The sequence below is a fragment of the Procambarus clarkii genome, chromosome 17 (assembly GCF_040958095.1).
Source record: "Procambarus clarkii isolate CNS0578487 chromosome 17, FALCON_Pclarkii_2.0, whole genome shotgun sequence".
In the NCBI taxonomy this organism is placed as follows: domain Eukaryota; kingdom Metazoa; phylum Arthropoda; class Malacostraca; order Decapoda; family Cambaridae; genus Procambarus; species Procambarus clarkii.
Window position 1 is genome coordinate 21928368 of NC_091166.1, and position 20644 is coordinate 21949011.

Here is a 20644-nt window from a genome sequence, read left to right on the forward strand (position 1 = left end):
AAAGTATTCCTGGTTATGTGGGCATCCTGGGGACACCCCATATGACAGTTTACATCCAAGGGTTAACAGAGATGTGCATGCATGTGCACGACTAGGTGCACGGTGCACTGCAATGAGCCAATCATATCAGCTGTAGGACATCTTGAGAGACCATACTCTCACACATGACTAGGTGAAATTCACCACTACAATTAAGATACATGTCCGAGGATGAGCTTGACCCCCACATACATAAATTGTTGGATCCAGCAACTCTAGGCATTGTCCCTAAACATCCTAGACCGGATGAGGACTGGACTTACAAACAATACCTAGATTCAGTTGTTTACAGGGACAATCAATACTGGGTCAGGTTAGCATGGAAGCTGAATCCCCTTCAGCAACCCGTAAACCGTTTCATGGCATAAAACCAATTAAGGTCACAGGTGATGTGCTTAAATAGACATCCTGAGAACTTGAAATTGTACCATGATATAATCCAACAACAACTTGATAACTAACTTATCGAGGCTGTAACTAATGACGACCCTAAGGCACTACCTGCCGCACTATGCAGTATTGAAGAATTCAGCTACTATGCCAATAAGGATAATATTTAACTGTTGTGCAGAGACCAAGCAGAATAGTGTTTCATTGAATGACTGCCTTCAAACTCCCCCTAGCCTGACTCAAAGGCTATATGATGTGATGTTTAAGTTCCGCATAGGGACTTATGCATACACGGCCGACATCTGTAAGGTATTCCCCAGAGTAGATCTCCATGAAGAAGACCATAACTACACAAAGTTCCTATGGATCAAGGATCCTAATGATCCAAACAGTGAATTAATCTCCTACAGGTTTGCATCAGTTTTAATTGGTGCTACTTCTTTGCTGTTTCTGCTTCAAAACCTTAGACACACTTGAAGAGGACTAAATTCCCCAAGTAAAACTGAAATTAGCAACAACTTGTATGTTTACAATTTCCAAGGAACATCGAGCAGTGAAAGTAAACTGCTCATCATGTACCAAGAGGCCAGTCGAGAATTATTGGGAAAAATATGCCTCTCCAGTCGTGGGTCTCCAATAATACCAATTTAAATCAACTGATCAAAACAGAATTTCCAGGCTACAAGGAGTCCAATGGAATACAACTTCAGATCAGTTAACTATCAAATCAGTGGAGCCAGATACCACCAACCAAACAATGAGAAAACTACTATCCCAAGTCAGCCAACCCTTCGACCCATTCTAACTGTTAGGTCCAATCTTGTTAAAAGGGAAGTTGATAATGCAGGAATGCTGGCAACGGAAGATAGGCTGGGATGATCTTCTAACACTTGTCTTAAAGAAAAGTGGCCGGGGCCAGTGAAAGATCTAAGTATCCTAGAGTCTGTCAAGTTCCCTCGGAACACAGTAAATGAAAAACAACCATTTAGCTACATGTGTTCTGCGATATCTCAGGAAAGACTTATGGCACAGTAGCTTACCTGGTATCAAATGAGCAAGCCTATTTGCCTAAATCAAAATCCAGGATGGCACCGATAATGAAACGATCATTGCCACAACTGGAGTAACCAGCCTTACTGTTAGGAGTAAGATTGGCTCATTATCTGATCAAGGCTTTAAGCAACATCCACTTTCAAGAAACACTGGTATAGTCAGATAATGAGGCAGTACTACAGTGGGCGAGAAATAATAACAGTAAAAATCCTTATGTGAATAACCACATCAAGAAAATACGAGAGTTATCAGCAGGGTACAAATTGAGATATGTACCCACTAAAGAGAATCCAGCTGACTATTTCTCCAGATGCCTGACTTTACGGTGATTAACCAAAGCAGAGATGTGGTTCAATGGACTTCATTGGCCAGTCAGTGACCACTAGCCTGAACAAAAGCCACAAGTCGTTGTGACCAATATCACTGTTCCCACTGAGAATCAAGAACTACCTCAGACTTTGGTAATGGACCCTAATCGGTACTCGGAACTAAACAAACTAATAGGTGTCACACAAGTGGCATTTGATTTTCTAAAGAAAATACGAATCAAGCATTATTTCCCTAGTCCCTTAAGGCACTGGGTCAAAAGAGCCCAAGCAGATACATTCAGGATGGAATTTTATCATGTCCCTAAGAAACTTGAAAGTGATTTGGGTCTCTGCTTTGACACAAACAATTATAACCTAATAAAGTGCGGTGACCGCTTACAACATGTGGACATAGATCTGGAAGCAATAAATCCAATATTACTTCCTCGTCACCATATAATTAGCAAGCTAATTGTGTTACACATACACAAACACTACACTGCATGGTGGGGTACTAGATACACTCACAGACTTAAGACAACAATTCTGGCTACCACAAGATCATCAGACTGTAAGGTTCATAATTAAATCCTGTTTAATCTGCTGGAGCTTTGATGCCAGAGCGAGTCCTAATCCGGGACCTCCTCCACTCCCAAAGGAACGAGTAGTTCATCTTCGTTCTTTTGAGACCACTCTAGTAGATTTCACAGAAGCACTAACAATGACAGGTACCAAGGATAAAATCCCAGTGAAGGCATACATCTGCCTATTCACCTGTGCCACAACAAGGGTTTTACATCTAGAAGTGACTCCCGATATGAGTACCGAGGCATTCTTACATTCTTTTTGCAGGTTTGTTTCACATAGATCCTGCCCTAAGTTAATGATCTCAGATAATGGGTCCAACTTAGTGGCAGGGGAATCATGTCTGAGGGAAATCTGTAACCACCCAAAGGTGAGCACTGCCCTAAATCAACGTTAGTGCCACTGGAAATGCATACCTCCCAGAGCACCATGGCACGGAGGCTTCTATGAAAGCATGATTGGTACAATAAAACGTTGTCTTCGGAAAACCCTGCACCGCCAAAAGATTGACATGCATGAGCTCCAAACCGTTGTCATAGAAATCGAAGCTAGTGTTAACAACCGACCATTTACCTCCCTCTCTGATGATGTTTCTCAACGTGACTCATTAAATCCAGCTCATCTGATGTATGGGCGACTTCTAAGATCTCTAGTGTCCCTAACAGACGAGGAACCAGAAGATCCTTCATATGTCAGAGAGAGTGATTTGGTACAACGTTTTAAACATCTATTAGGAGTGATAAGTCGGTGGAATGACTTATGGTCATGAGAATAGCTAACTGCTCTGAGGAAGTATCATTAGAGGTCAAACAACGCCTACAACAGAATTAACTTGAACCCTGGTGACATAGTTCTGGTGGACAGTGATGGGCCATGCTCAGAGTGGCCTATAGACCAAATAGTCTCTATTCATCTTGACCGTTAGGGTATTTTGAGGATAGTGAAAGTAAAGTGCTAAGGCAATACTAGTCTCAAAACATTTGAGAAACTAGTTCATTAGAACTGGCAGGAAAAGAAGATGCTCAACAACTTCCTTTACCCGAAGTGCCATTAAGGGACATATGCCTAGAACGGACTGCTGCACGACAGTGCAAGCTCGAATTAAAGCATATCTGTAATTCTGTGAGTGAGGAATAAAGTGTTTGCAGTCCTTACCGGGACTTCGACCCGTATTTCGCACCCCACCCTGGAATTGTCAGAAAACTGACACACATGTTAACATAACATAGTTAGCCATTACTAAAGTTAAAGAAAATGGGAATTTTTCGTGACTTCATCATCACAATATCACGTATTTAAGCTTCCACAATTATTGTTTACGACTCAGTCTAGTGTTTAAACATAATAATATAGTATTCATTAAGACTGATTCTTAGATAATTATACCATACACCACAGGCACCCCTTGCTATTGTTAAACACACTTAGAAAAATGATAGAGTATTGGAACTGAACATTGTTGGAACGCCTCCTCAGGGAAGGAGGCGGTGTTATTGTCTCAGAAAAAAATGTGAACATCACCACACACGAGATAGTACTCCTAAGAGATTTGCGACACGCTTCACACACATTGAACTATTCTGTCATAGTGACTTGCCACAGCAACCTCTACAATAACGGGAGTACCATAGTATCGGATTTGTGTAATATCCATATAATGGTGGCCATTATTATTCTAGGATAAATATCAATTCAATTATACTGTGGGGTTTCAACCCCAACAAAGTGTGTCAAGCTCTTTACTACACACACAAATATTTCATGTCACACCTGTATTATATATTTTAATGAGGCATAATTAATGCCCATTCTTTCACAGGTAAATTTCTGATCTGGAGATATCACCTGTTTACCAACTATATGATCTGTGATGCTTTCATGCAAGATCTGGCTGTTTCACAGTGCTAGGCGCCATTACATGGCACCCGGACAACATGTAGCCATACCCTAACAGATGTTGGAGGAATCATTGACAGCCTAATCAGGCCATAGTAACCATACAGCTATGAAAAATATAACATTGGTAGTATTAATCACCTGTAGCTTGATATAAGCCACCATATGTGGTATAATTTATATGAAATAGACAGTAAATATTCATGGTTTATTTATCTCCATCAATGTGGGATAAACTGTGAACATTTATGCTCAACTATGTGCAGGTAAATTTTGACAGGCTGAATCTTACAAACAGTCCATTTAGAATCATAAATTCAATATTGAAGTAATTAAAGAATATCAAGTAAATAAAATACAAATTAAATATTCACAAAGAATAAAAACAAATAACTGCCTGCTAGGTTTACCCCATAGGAATAATAGATTATACAAATATATTAGGCAGGATATAAGAAGCATTTTTTAGAAGAGCAAGAGAGGAGAGAAATACTTTAACAAAGATACCTTAACTTTAGGGAGATAATAAGTACAGCAATGATGAAAGATTAGCAAGATTAAGAGATAATAGAGAAGAAGAAAGGCAACGAGAATGAGGAAGGACAGGTAAAAAACATAGATTGGGATATATTAAAGAAATATATCAGATGTCATGGTTAAGTAGTAAGACGGTGAGAGACATACTGATGAGTAAGAATGAGTGGAATACTGAGGAAGATGGAAAGGCCAGCAAGAAATGGATCACAAAAATTTAAGTGTGAGAAAGTATTGAGAAAGATGTTATAATACGAAACTGAAAAACAATAATTCAGGAACAGAGGTATGAGGACTGAGAGGTAGGAGACATCTCTACATGGTAGATGTTGTAGAACACAAGCCTACGGGGAACCAGACGTAGGAAACATCTCTACATGGGTTACCGTGAGGTGGTTGGTTTACCTAGAGGTGGTTTCGGGGTTTAGCGTCCCCGCGGCCCAGTCGTCGACCATGCCTCCTCCAGATGTAGGAAGCATCTCCACAAAGAAGATGTTTTAGAACAAAAACCTGTGGGGAACTAGAGGTAGGAGACATCTCTACAAGGAACATGTTGAACACAAACCAACGCGACATTAGAGGTAGGAGACATCTCTACAAGGCACATGTAGAACACAAACCAACGGGACACTAGAGGTAGTAGACATCTCTACAAGTAACATGTAGAACACAAACCTATGGGGAACTAGAGGTAGTAGATATTTCTACAAGGATCATGTTGTAGAACACAAACCTACCGGGACCTAGAGGTAGTAGACATCTCTACAAGGAACATGTTGTAGAACATAAATCTTCAAGGAATAATATGAATAAGACATATGTGAAGGAGAAGTAGTGAGAGGAAAAGCAAGAAGGAAATATTTAAGAGGTGAGGAACAATATTACGATGCTTCAAATGACGAGAATTAAGATATGGTGACACAAGGTTTAATTAGGATATGTTGATATTATGTCTAATAATATTGCCTTCATGTGTTTTATCATAAAATTGTTTTCCCTGTATTATCACAAGTAACACTGTTTTCTCTGGTAACAGCCAGGACCACTCCTGCGACAGCATTGAGGAACGTGATACAAGGAGGACACACCCGGCTCGCTCACCAGTTTCTGCAGAGATACATAACAGGTACCAGTAATGTCATTGGTAAGTTGCACCTTCAGTATTGAGCTTGAGATTTTATATCCCGTCTTTCCCACTGACGGTCGTCAAATGGATTGACTCCCGTCCAACATTTTTATCTCACAAATATATATTAACTTGTGATTATTATGGTATATTGAGATTCAGATTTGTGTGCAGGTACTAGAAACTGCTGACTTATTTTTGTGTCATGCACATGTGTTGTGTAAATGTGTTTACTGTGTGTTGTGTTTGTGGGTGTTTGTGTCTGATTGGCCCTCTGTGTTAAGTATGAAGCACCAGGAGGAGATAACGCTAGGATTTTCTTCATGAACATTGTGCATGAGGATGGTCTCTGCTTCCCTCTCATCAAATTAATTTATCAAACAATTACTCCTATGCTGTATGAGAACTTTTACATGTCTCTAAAGCTTATTTTTCTTCGGCTTCCACAAATGTTATCTAATTCTCCTTTTATTAATAGTTAACATTTCTTTCTTTTCCAGCGTGTCATTTCCCAGTAAATGTTATGTGTTTCTTTTTGGTAAATACATCTTCTTCACTCCTCCAGTGTAAAAAGCTTGTGTTCCACCTACCTTTCTTTGTACTCATTCCACATAGTTAGGTCCCATCCCCGTTATGTACTCATCCCTGACAGTTTGTGAAACGTTTCAATATAGTTTAGGGACCGGCCATGTTGTGTATCCATCACATATAGTTTAGGGACTAGCCTCACTGTGTACCAATACTGCATAGTTAAGGACCCATCCTAAACTGATACACAGATTTAGGACAGTAATAGAATTAGGAGCAAGGGAGGAATCCCGATCAAATGTGGTATTCTTCCAATAAATAGAGTTGAAAATGAATGGTTGTCGAGGTCACTTAATGTTAATAGTCGACGGGACACATATTGTAAATCAAATGCAATATCATTCATTGATAACTGGGAACATTTTTATGGATGGAATGACACGTATGCTCGGGATGGGGTGCATCTATCCAGAGCTGGGGTTGTTGCTGTTGCCAACTCGTTGGAATCTGTGGTTGGAAAGGTTTGTTTGGGTTTAAACAGTTAGTACATAGTTATCGTAGATAAACGATAAAAGTAGATAGCTGTTAGTGGATAAACTGTTAGTTGATAGAATTTATATGGGAAAAGGAGGCAATCAAAGTATGTGTTGGTGGGGAAAAAATTGGCAAAATGGACTGAGAAGGAGAAAGGCTTCAAAATAACAATACACTTTAGGTATATTACACGAACAGTAGGAGTCTTAGAGAAAATAAATAATTTAATTTAATGCTCTTGTCTGCACAGAAAAAATATATATTATTATTGCACTTACCGAAACATGGATGAATGTAGAAAAGAGAGAACTATTAGCAGAATATCAAATAAAGGCATTAAAACTATTTCATACAGATTGCTTTTTTTCATTTATATACTAGCTGTACCCGGCAACGTATTTCTGTGGCTCAGCAACCTTCCCCGGTCTCCCAGTCCTCCCCACCATTACCTTTTCCCCTGTCCCCCTCGTCCTCTTAGCCCTTCCTCACTCCTCTGTCCCCTTGTCCTCTCAACCAATCCCCACTCCCCCATCCCCTTGTCCTCCACACCATTCCCGCCTTCCCCCATCCCTTTGTTCTCCTCACTATCCCCCACACAGATGTCCCCTCGTCCTCCTAACCATTCCCCACTCCACCGTCCATTCATCTTCCCCACCATTTCCTACTCCCCCGTCTCCTCGTCCTTCCTACCATTACCCCTCTCCCCCATCCCGTCGTATTCCCCTACCATTCCCCACTCCTCTCCACAACTCCATTCCCATGTCGCCTCCCAACTCCCACGCCCTCTCGTTCTCACAACCATTCTCCACTCCCTCGTACTATGAATTCCCAAACATGCTGATGTTCCCATCAGATAATTGGGAACACCAAATGATCTGATGTTCCCATCACTGAAATATAAGAAAAACAGTTTACAAAACGATATGAAAAAAATAAAAAATAAGAAAATAAACTATATTCATGAAATGATTGGTATGGTAAACAACACAGCTCAATTTAAAAGTAATGTCACACAACATAATTAAAAAAAAATAAAAAAAAATTGAAATCTTTGAAATTTCAATTTATCAAGGAAATTGGAACCATTGAAATGGAATCATAACATATTTAGTACAGCATGTGCTGCTCTTACATGCAACAGATGGCGCTGTTTATGAAAAAAAACATGAATTTACCTGTCACAGGTGTAGCATCTATACATATTCTAATGAAGTGAGTGGTATGGTTAACAACACAGCTTAATTCGAACGCAATGTTACCCAAAATTAGTAAATCAAAATGAAAATCAATCGAAATCTATGAAAATTCAATTTGTCAAAGCAATCTGAAACATTGAAATGAAATCGTAACATATTTAGTTTAGCGTGTGTTGTTCTTACGTGCAACAAATGGCAGTTTCTTGAACATTCTAAAAAAAAGAATGTTTTTACCTATCACAGGTGTGGCATCTATACTTATAATCATGAAATGAACAGTATGGTAAACAACACAGCTCAATTTCAACGCAATGTCACAGAAAATAATTAAATCAAATTGAAACTAAATTGAAATCTATGAAAATTCAATTTGTACAGAATGGGTATTGAGTCCACTACCATCCACAGGATGGATATAGGGTCCACTATGGCCCACATGATGAGTATGAAATCCAATACCACCACTGGATGGGTATGGGGACCACTAGCATTCACAGGATGGGTATTGGGTCCAGTACCACCTTTAGGGTAGGTATGGGGTCCACTGCTGCCTACAGAATGGGTATGGGGTCAACTAACATCCACAGGACGGGTTTGGAGTCAACTACAAACTGCAGGATGGGACTGTAGTCCACTACTGCCTACAGGTTGGATATGGGTTCCACAACCGTTTAAAAGATGAGTATGGGGTCCATTACCATCCACAGGATGGGTATGGAGTCCACTACCACCCATAGGGTGGGTATGGGGTCCACTACTGCAATATTAACAACGGGAACAGACAAAAACTGACTGGAGATGCAGATGTACTTAAAAATTGAAAGTATTAACAATGCAAGAAAATTGTAACACAAACAATACTGCCACCCTTCACTACTGCCACCCTTCACTACCACCACCCTTCACTACTGCCACCCTACACTACTGCCACCCATCACTACTGCCACCCTCACTACTACCACCCTTTACTACTGCCACCCTTCAACTACCACCACCCTCCACAACCACCACCCTTCACTACCACCATCCTTCACTACCACCACCCTCCACTACTGCCACCATACACTACTGCCACCCTTCACTACCACCACCCTTCACTACCACCACCCTTCACTACCACCACCCTCCACTACCACCACCCTTCACTACTGCCACCCTACACTACTGATACTCTACACTACTGCCACCCTCACTACCACCACCCATCACTACTGCCACCCTTCACTACCACCACCCTTCACTACCGCCACCCTTTACTACTGCCACCCTTCACTTCCACCACCCTTCACTACTGCCACCCTTTACTACAGCCATCCTCCACAACCACCAACCTTCACTACCACCACCCTTTATTAATGCCACCCTTCACTACTGCCACCCTACACTACTGCCACCCTACACTACTGCCACCCTTCACTACTGCCACCCTTCACTACTGCCACCCTACACTACTGCCACCCTTCACTACCACCACCCTTCACTACTGCCACCCTTCACTACTGCCACCCTACACTACTGCCACCCTTCACTACCACCACCCTTCACTACTGCCACCCTACACTACTGCCACCCTACACTACTGCCACCCTTCACTACTGCCACCCTTCACTACTGCCACCCTACACTACTGCCACCCTTCACTACCACCACCCTTCAATACCGCCACCCTCCACTACTGTCACTCTTCACTACCACTACCCTCCACTACCATCACCCTTCACTACTGCCACCCTCACTACCACCACCCTACACTACCACCAACCTCCACTACCACCACCCTTCACTACTGCCACCCTGCACTACTGCCACCCTTCACTACCGCCACCGTTCACTACATCCACCCTTCACTACCTCCACCCTTCACTACCTGCACCCTTCACTACCACCACCCTTCACTACCGCCACCCTTCACTACCACCATCCTTCACTACCACCTCCCTTCACTACTCCACCCTTCACTACCTCCACCCTTCAATACCTCCACCCTTCACTACCTCCATCCTTCACAACCACCACTCTACACTACCTCCACCCTACACTACCACTCTTCACTAATGCCACCCTTTACTGCCACCACCCTTCACTACTGCCACTCTTCACTACTGCCACCCTTCACTACTGCCACCCTTCACTAATGCCACCCTTCACTACCACCACCCTTCACTACAGCCACCCTACACTACTGCCACCCTTCACTACCACTACCCTACACTACCTCCACCCTTCACTACTGCCACCCTTCACTACCACCACCCTTCACTACAGCCACCCAACACTACTGCCACCCTTAACTACCACCACCCTACACTACAACCACCCTACACTACTGCCACCCTCCACTACCGCCACCCTACACTACTGCCACCCTACATTACCGCCACCCTACACTAACGCCACCCTACACTGCTGGCACCCTCCACTTCTGCCACTCTTCACTACTGGCACCCTTCACTACTGGCACCCTTCACTACTGCCACCCTTCACTACTGCCACCCTACAATACCGCCACCCTACACTACCACCACCCTACACTACTGCCACCCTTCACTACTGCCACTCTCCACTACTGCCACTCTTCACTACTGCCACTCTCCACTACTGCCACTCTCCACTACCATCACCCTACACTACCGCCACCCTTCACTACCGCCACCCTCCACTACCGCCACCCTACACTACCGCCACCCTTCACTACTGCCCTCCTCAAATATCGTCACCCTACACTACCGCCATCCTTTACTACCGCCACCCTTCACTACGGACACCCTCCACTACCGCCACCCTACACTACCGCCACCCTTCACTACTGCCCTCCTCCATTATCGCCACCCTACACTACCGTCACCATCCATTAACGCCACTCTTCACTACTGCCACCCTCCCCTACTGCCACGCTTCACTACCACCACCCTTCACTACTGCCACCCATCACTACCACCACCCTACACTACTGCCACCCTTCACTACTGCCACACTCTAGTACTGCCACCCTTCACTACCACCACCCTACACTACTGCCACCCTACACTACTGCCACCCTCCATTACCACCACCCTTCACCACCACCACCCTTCACTACCACCACCCTCCACTACTGCCACCATACACTACTGCCACCCAATACTACTGCCACCCTCACTACAACTACCATTTACTACCACCACCCTTCACTACTGCCACCCTTCACTACTGCCACCCTTCACTACCACCACCCTTCACTACTGCCACCCTACACTACCGCCACCCTTCACTACTGCCACTCTCACTACTACCACCCTTCACCACCGCCACCCTTCACTACCACCACCCTTCACTTCCACCACCCTTCACTACTACCACCCTCCACTACTGCCACCATACAATACTGCCACCCTTCATTTCCACCACCCTTCACAACTGCCACCCTTCACTATCACAACCATTCACTACAGCCACCCTCCACTACTGCCACCATACACAACTGCAACCCTCCACTACCACCACCCTTCACTACTGCCACCCTTCAACTACCACCACCCTCCACTACCACCACCCTTCAATACCACCACCCTTCACTACCACCACCCTCCACTACTGCCACCATACACTACTGGCACCCTTCACTACCACCACCCTTCACTTTCACCACCCTTCACTACCACCACCCTCCACTACTGCCACCATACACTACTGCCACCCAATTCTACTGCCACCCTTCATTACCACCACCCTTCACAACTGTCACCCTTCACTACCAACACCCTTCACTACCACCACCCTCCACTACTGCCACCAAACACTACTGCAACCCTCCACTACCACCACCCTTCACTACTGCCACCCTTCAACTACCACCACCCTCCACTACCACCACCCTTCAATACCACCACCCTTCACTACCACCACCCTCCACTACTGCCACCATACACTACTGGCACCCTTCACTACCACCACCCTTCACTACCACCACCCTTCACTACCACTACCCTCCACTATCACCACCCTTCACTACTGCCACCATACACTACTGATACCCTACACTACTGCCACCCTCATTACCACCACCCATCACTACTGCCACCCTTCACTACTACCACCCTTCTCTACTGCCACCCTTTACTACTGCCACCCTTTACTACTGCCACCCTACACTACTGCCACCCTCACTACTGCCACCCTACACTACCGCTACCCTCACAACTGCCACCTTACACTACCACCACCCTACACTATCGCCACCCTTCACTAATGCCACCCTTCACTACCACCACCCTACACTACCGCCACCCTTCACTACTGCCACCCTTCACTACCACCACCCTTCACTACTGCCACCCATCACTACCACCTCCCTCCACTACCATCACCCTTCACTACTGCCACCCTCACTACCACCACCCTTCACTACCGCCACCCTTCACTACTGCCACCCTTCACTACTGCTACCCTTCAATACCACTACCCTTCACTAACACCACCCTTCACGACAGCCACCCTTCACTACCAACACCCTTCACTACCACCACCCTCCACTACTGCCACCATACACTACTGCAACCCCCCACTACCACCACCCTTCACTACTGCCACCCTTCAACTACCACCACCCTCCACTACCACCACCCTTCACTACCACCACCCTTCACTACCACCATCCTCCACTACTCCCACCCTTCATTACTGCCACCCTACACTACTGATACCCTACACTACCACCACCCTCCACTACCACCACCCTTCACTACCACCACCCTTCACTACCACCACTCTTCAATACCACCACCCTTCACTACTGCCACCCTTCACTACCTCCACCCTTCACTACCTCCACCCTTCACTACCTGCACCCTTCACTACCACCACCCTTCACTACTGCCACCCTTCACTACCACCATCCTTCACTACCACCTCCCTTCACTACTCCACCCTTCACTACCTCCACCCTTCAATACCTCCACCCTTCACTACCTCCACCCTTCACAACCACCACCCTACACTACCTCCACCCTACACTCCTACCACCCTTAACTAATTCCACCCTTTACTACCACCACCCTTCACTACTGCCACTCTTCACTACTGCCACCTTTCACATCTGCCACCCTTCACTACTGCCACCCTTCACTACCACCACCCTTCATTACAGCCACCCTACACTACTGCCACCCTTCACTATCACCACCCTTCAATACCGCCACCCTCCACTACTGTCACTCTTCACTACCACCACCCTTCATTACCTCCACCCTTCACTACTGCCACCCTTCACTACCACCACCCTTCACTACAGCCACCCTACACTACTGCCACCCTTCACTACCACCACCCTACACTACCACCACCCTTCCCTACTGCCACCCTTGACTACCGCTACCCTTAAATACTGCCACTCTTCACTACTGCCACACTACTGCCACCCTCCACTACCGCCACCCTACCCTACCGCCACCCTTCACTACCGCCACCCTCCACTACTGCCACCCTCCACTACCGCCACCCTACACTACCGCCACCCTTCACTACCACCACCCTCCTTTACCGCCACCCTACACTAACGCCACTCTACACTACTGCCACCCTCCACTACTGCCACTCTTCACTACTGCCACCCTTCACTACTAGCACCCTTCACTACCATCACCTTACACTACCGCCACCCTCCACTACTGCCACCCTTCTTTACCGCCACCCTTCACTACCGCCACCCTTCACTACCGCCACCCTCCTTTACCGCCACCCTACACTAACGCCACCCTACACTACTGCCACCCTCCACTACTGCCACTCTTCACTACTGCCACCCTTCACTGCTAGCACCCTTCACTACTGCCACCCTTCACTCCTGCCACCCTACACTACCGCCACCCTACACTACCACCACCCTACACTACCGCCACCTTTCACTACTGCCACTCTCCACTACTGCCACTCTTCACTACTGCCACCTTTCACTATTGCCTCCCTTCAAAACTGCCACCCTTCACTACCATCACCTTACACTACCGCCACCCTTCACTACTGCCACCCTTCACTACCATCACCTTACACTACCGCCACCCTTCACTACTGCCACCCTCCACTACTGCCACCCTTCTTTACCGCCACCCTTCACTACCGCCACCCTTCACTAATGCCTCCCTCCACAACTGCCACCCTTCACTACTGCCACCCTACACTAACGCCACCCTACACTACTGCCACCCTTCACTACCGCCACCCTACACAAATGCCACCTTACACTACCGCCACCCTACACTACCGCCACCCTCCACTACCGCCACCCTCCACTACCGCCACCCTCCACTACCGCCACCCTACACTACCGCCACCCTTCACTACCGCCAGCCTTCACTACCGCCACCCTCCACTACCACCAACATCCACTACTGCCACCCTTCACTACTGCCACCCTCCATTACCACCATCCTACACTAACGCCACCTGTTACGATATATCGTATCGTGTTATGTCATCGCATAAAGGCACGATTATTTACGTCATACGTTCATTATTACAGGAAGAACGAGGTTAACAACCATGGAGGTCGTTAACGGTCAGCACGGTATGGCTCGTCCGGTGGCGGGAATTTCTGTTAGCCAATCAGAACCACCGGGCGAGGTAACGTGTGCTGGCCGGAGCATGTGGAAAGACAGACATCTACTCCCCTCCATTGAGTCAACAGGCTGTCGTCGCGTTTGGATGTGTAACCAACGGACCCAACTGTTAGTGTGCTCCACCCTCGCGAAGGAAGAGGACCTCGAGGCATGGTCGACGTTCTTGAAAGTTATGGAAGATAACAGCTTTGAGATTTAGAGGTCGGCGTGGAGGTAACGCGCCGATTTTCCGAATAGTGGTCCATTATTACGGACAAGTGAAATTATAAGTGGAAAGAACAATCGGATAAGAGATGACCATTTCGTGGTCGCAGTGTCTCTCTCTCTCTCTCTATATATATATATATATATATATATATACATGTAAAATATTGTATATAAGGTGATTAGATATATATCCATGATGAAGTTTTATACCATCTTATTTTCTTGTCCTTTGTCAGACCTCAACACAAAGTGTGTCGCACCTGACAATAGGCCCGGCTGAGGCTGACACCTGTTCAGATTCATGTACCCCGTTGTAGTACAACGAAGCATAGGATAAACATTCAGAATAAACCTAAATTAAATGTGTTGGGTTGTCGACAGTTCGATCCCAACACACCCTACACTACAACCACCCTTCTTTACCGCCACCCTTCACTACCGCCACCGTCACTAATGCCTCCCTCCACAACTGCCACCCTTCACTACTGCCACCCTTCACTACCGCCACCCCTCACTACTGCCACCCGCCACTACCGCCACCCTTCACTACTGCCACCCTTCACTACCGCCACCTCTCACTACAGCCACCCTCCACTACCGCCACCCTTCACTACCGACACCCTCCATTACCGCCACCCTACAGTAACGCCACACTACACTACTACCACCCTTCACTACCTCCACCCTACACAACTGCCACCCTACACTACTGCCACCCTTCACCACAGCCACCCTCCACTACCGCCACCATACACTACCGCCACCATACACTACCGCCACCCTTTACTACCGCCACCCTCCAATACCGCAACCCTTTACTACCGCCACCCTCCACTACCGCCACCCTACACTACTGCCACCCTTCACTACCGCCACCCTCCATTACTGCCACCCTACACTAATGCCACCCTACACTACCACCACTCTTCACTACTGCCACCCTACACTAACGCCACCCTACACTACTGCCACCCTTCACTACCACCACCCTCCATTACCGCCACCCTACACTAATGCCACACTACACTACTGCCACCCTCAACTACCGCCACCCTCCTCAACTGCCACCCTCCACTACCGCCACCCTTCACTACTGCCACCCTTCACTACCGCCACCCTCCATTACCGCCACCCTACACTACCACCACTCTTCACTACTGCCTCCCTACCCTAATGCCACCCTACACTACTGCCACCCTTCAAAACCGCCACCCTACACTACTGCGACCCTTCATAACCGCCACCCTACACTACCGCCTCCATACACTACTGCCACCATACACTACTAAGACTCTCCACTACCACCACCCTACACTACCGCCACCCTTCAACTACCACCACCCTCCACTACCACCACCCTTCACTACCACCACCCTTCACTACCACCAACCTTCACTAATGCCACCCTAGACTACCGCCACCCTCAACTACCGCCACCCTCCTCTACTGCCACCCTCCACTACCGCCACCCTACACTACCACCACTCTTCACTAATGCCACCCTACACTACTGCCACCCTTCACTACCGCCACCTTTCACTACCACCACCCTACACTACCGCCACCCTTCACTACTGCCACCCTTCACTACCGCAACCCTCAACTACCGCCACCCTCCTCTACTGCCACCCTCCACTACCACCACCCTTCACTACCCCCACCCTCAACTACCGCCACCCTCCTCTACTGCCACCCTCCACTAACGCCACCCTTCACTACCCCCACCCTCAACTACCGCCACCCTCCTCTACTGCCACCCTCCACTAACGCCACCCTTCACTACCGCCACCCTCAACTACCGCCACCCTTCACTACCCCCACCCTCAACTACTGCCACCCTCCACTAACGCCACCCTTCACTACTGCCACCCTCCTCTACTGCCACCATACACTACTGCCACCATACAATACTACCACTCTCCACTACCACCACCATACACTACCGCCACCCTACACTACTGCCACCCTTCACTACTGCAACCCTTAACTACTGCCACCCTCCCCTACTGCCACGCTTCACTACCACCACTCTTCACTACCGCCACCCTTCACTACTGCCACCCTCCACTACCGCCACCCTCCACTACCGCCACACTACACTACCGAAACCCTTCACTACCGCCACCCTAGACTACCGCCACCCTACACTACCGCCACCATACACTACTGCCACCATACACTACTGCCACTCTCCACTACCAACACCCTACACTACCGCCACCCTTCACTACTGCCACCCTCCACTACCGCCACCCTTCACTACTGCCACTCTACACTACTTCCACCCTCCACTACTGCCACCCTCTACTACCACCACTCTTCACTACCGCCACCCTACGCTTCTGCCACCATTCACTACCACCACTCTACACTACTACCCTTCACTACCGCCACCCTTCACTAATGCCACCCTTCACTACTGCAACCCTTAACTACTGCCACCCTCCCCTACTGCCACGCTTCACTACCACCATCCTTCACTACTGCTACCCTTCACTACCACCACCCTTCACTAGTGCCACCCTCCACTACCGCCACCCTCCACTACCACCATCCTTCACTGCCGCCACCTGTCACTACAACCACCCTCCACTACTGCCACCATACACAACTGCAACCCTCCACTACCGCCACCCTTCAATACTGCCACCCTTCAACTACCACCACCCTCCACTACCACCACCCTTCACTACCACCACCCTTCACTACCACCAACCTTCACTAATGCCACCCTAGACTACCGCCACCCTCAACTACCGCCACCCTCCTCTACTGCCACCCTCCACTACCGCCACCCTACACTACCACCACTCTTCACTAATGCCACCCTACACTACTGCCACCCTTCACTACCGCCACCTTTCACTACCACCACCCTTCACTACCGCCACCCTTCACTACTGCCACCCTTCACTACCGCAACCCTCAACTACTGCCATCCTCCTCTACTGCCACCCTCCACTACCACCACCCTCCTCTACTGCCACCCTCCACTAACGCCACCCTTCACAACCGCCACCCTCAACTACCGCCACCCTTCACTACCCCCACCCTCAACTACCGCCACCCTCCTCTACTGCCACCCTCCACTAACGCCACCCTTCACTACCGCCACCCTCAACTACCGCCACCCTTCACTACCCCCACCCTCAACTACCGCCACCCTCCTCTACTGCCACCCTCCACTAACGCCACCCTTCACTACTGCCACCCTCCTCTACTGCCACCATACACTACTGCCACCATACAATACTACCACTCTCCACTACCACCACCATACACTACCGCCACCCAAAACTACTGCCACCCTCCACTACCGCCACCCTACACTACCGCAACCCTTCACTACTGCCACCCTACACTACTGCCACCCTTCACTACTGCAACCCTTAACTACTGCCACCCTCCCTTACTACCACCACTCTTCACTACCGCCACCCTTCACTACTGCCACCCTCCACTACCGCCACCCTCCACTACCGCCACCCTACACTACCGCAACCCTTCACTACTGCCACCCTACACTACTGCCACCCTTCACTACTGCCACCCTCCTCTACTGCCACCATACACTACTGCCACCATACAATACTACCACTCTCCACTACCACCACCCTACACTACCGCCACCCTTCACTACTGCCACCCTCCACTACCGCAACCCTTCACTACCGCCACTCTACACTACTTCCACCCTCCACTACTGCCACCCTCTATTACCACCACCCTTCACTACCGCCACCCTACGCTACCGCCACCATTCACTACCACCACCCTCCACTACCGCCACCCTCCACTACCGCCACCCTCCACTACCGCCACCCTACACCACCGCCACCCATCGCTAATGCCACCCTTCACTACTGCCACCGTTCACTACTGCCACCCTTTACTACTGCCACCCTTCACTACTGCCAATCTTCACTACTGCAACCCTTAAATACTGCCACCCTCCCCTACTGCCACGCTTCACTACCACCACTCTTCACTACTGCCACCCTTCACTACTACCACCCTTCACTACTGCCACCCCCTCCCCGCTCAGCTCGTTGTCGCCGTGTGGGGGCTTCGTGGGCGGCTGCTGGAGTGTGATGCTCCTTAGGACAGTCCTCTGTCCTTTTCTAGCCTTGTGCTCCTGCTGCCGTCCTCTCCAATTCTGCTGGGCACCTTTTCCTTTTCCTTCTGTTTCGTTTTTCTCCCCCCTCTTCTCCTATCTGCTTGCCGTTTCCTGCCGACCTTTTGCTCGTTCTGGTTCTTCCATGGACTTCTTCTCTTTTGACGCCCGGGTGCTTGAGGAGGCATACTCATGCACCCGTAGAACTGCAGTACCCGACGTCGAGAGCGAGGGGAACCTTTTATTGTCAATCCCCACTTCGTCACTGAACCCGATCTCGACGGACTGTCGGTTTCTTAAGGTGGTGTTTGTGGGGCGTATACTCACGCCGCACCCCTAGGAGGCCCTGACAAGATCGGCGATAGCTTCTTGTTGGGTGTCCTGCCTCTAATTGTGGCTCCATGGTGGGTGTGGGGGCACATTCGTGAGTGCATTCTTAATTTCGTCAAGATGATAACCCCTGTTTCGGCTGCTTCTGGCTTACCTTTTCAGGCTCGTGGGGTGGGCGACCAAGCCCCCGAGTCGGTCCGTATTGGAAGACCGGGCTCTGTAGCCTCCGCTGCGTTGGGCCCCGACCTTGCTCCTCCTTTGGCCTCTCTGACTCCTTCCCCTGGCTCCCCTCCCTCCTCTGTGGTTGGGTCGAGCCCCAAGCCCCCAGTGGTGACTACCTCGTCCCCTGGCGCGGCTCCTTCTCTAGTTGTAACTACTGCGCCTTTTAACCCCTCTCTCTCTGGGGGTTCTCACCGCCGTCCTCGTCACGGCCGCCCTCGCTCGATTCCTTCCAGTTCTGCTACCTATCAAGCCTTGTTTGGTCCTGCTTCGTGGGCCAAATATTTTGATCTCCTCCCTCTTGATTCTGCGCCTCCTGACGATTTCTCCCTTCATCGACATCTCATTGATTCCGTGGATGCCTCCATTACTTTCAACCCCACTCGTCTCGGTACACGTGTCGTTGCTGCTCCTTCTCAGGATGCTGCTTCCCGCTTGGCTGCCTTATCCTGCCTTGGCGAGACCCCCGTTCGGGTCTCGAAGAACGCTCAATTGAATGCCAGTGTTGGTACTATTTTGCTCCCGCCCCATGTTGCAACCGGTGTTCGGGACCTGCGCGACTGCCACGACGATATTCGCCATATCCTCGCTGCCCAGGGCCATTCTATTCTCCAGGTGGACACGTTTACTCGTCCCCCTCGTGGTAGTCGCCGTCAACCCCTCCGGGTTGTGAAGATTACCTTTGATGGTAGGACCCTTCCACCCTCTGTCATTCTTGCTGGTGCCAGGTGCTCTGTCCAGGAGTACATTCCTTCTCCTCGGCTCTGCAACAAGTGCTGGAGGTTTGGGCATGGTGCCCTCCGCTGCTCCGGGACTGTCTCTCTCTGTCCTTTGTGTGGTGGCGAAGGTCACTCTAAGTCGGAGTGCACTTCTCCCCAGGCTCGTTGCCTCAACTGCGGTGAGGCCCATCCTACCTTCTCCCGTGCGTGTATCCATTACAAGCTTGAGGCAGCCGTCCTCAACCTGAAGCACCGGGAGCGTTTATCTTTTCC

The 20644-nt window shown here is 48.7% G+C and overlaps 1 protein-coding gene across 1 annotated transcript; it reads left to right on the forward strand.

The window, feature by feature from the left end:
* Window positions 1-519: 519 nt before the first annotated feature.
* LOC138365590 (uncharacterized) lies at window positions 520-906 on the forward strand. Its single transcript, XM_069326068.1, has one exon. The coding sequence runs from the start codon at window positions 520-522 to the stop codon at window positions 904-906; it is 387 nt and encodes a 128-aa protein (XP_069182169.1).
* Window positions 907-20644: the final 19738 nt, after the last annotated feature.

Excerpts from the sequence above, each read along its gene's own strand:
- LOC138365590 (XM_069326068.1), top strand. The coding sequence starts at position 520 with ATGACGACCCTAAGGCACTACCTGCCGCACTATGCAGTATTGAAGAAT.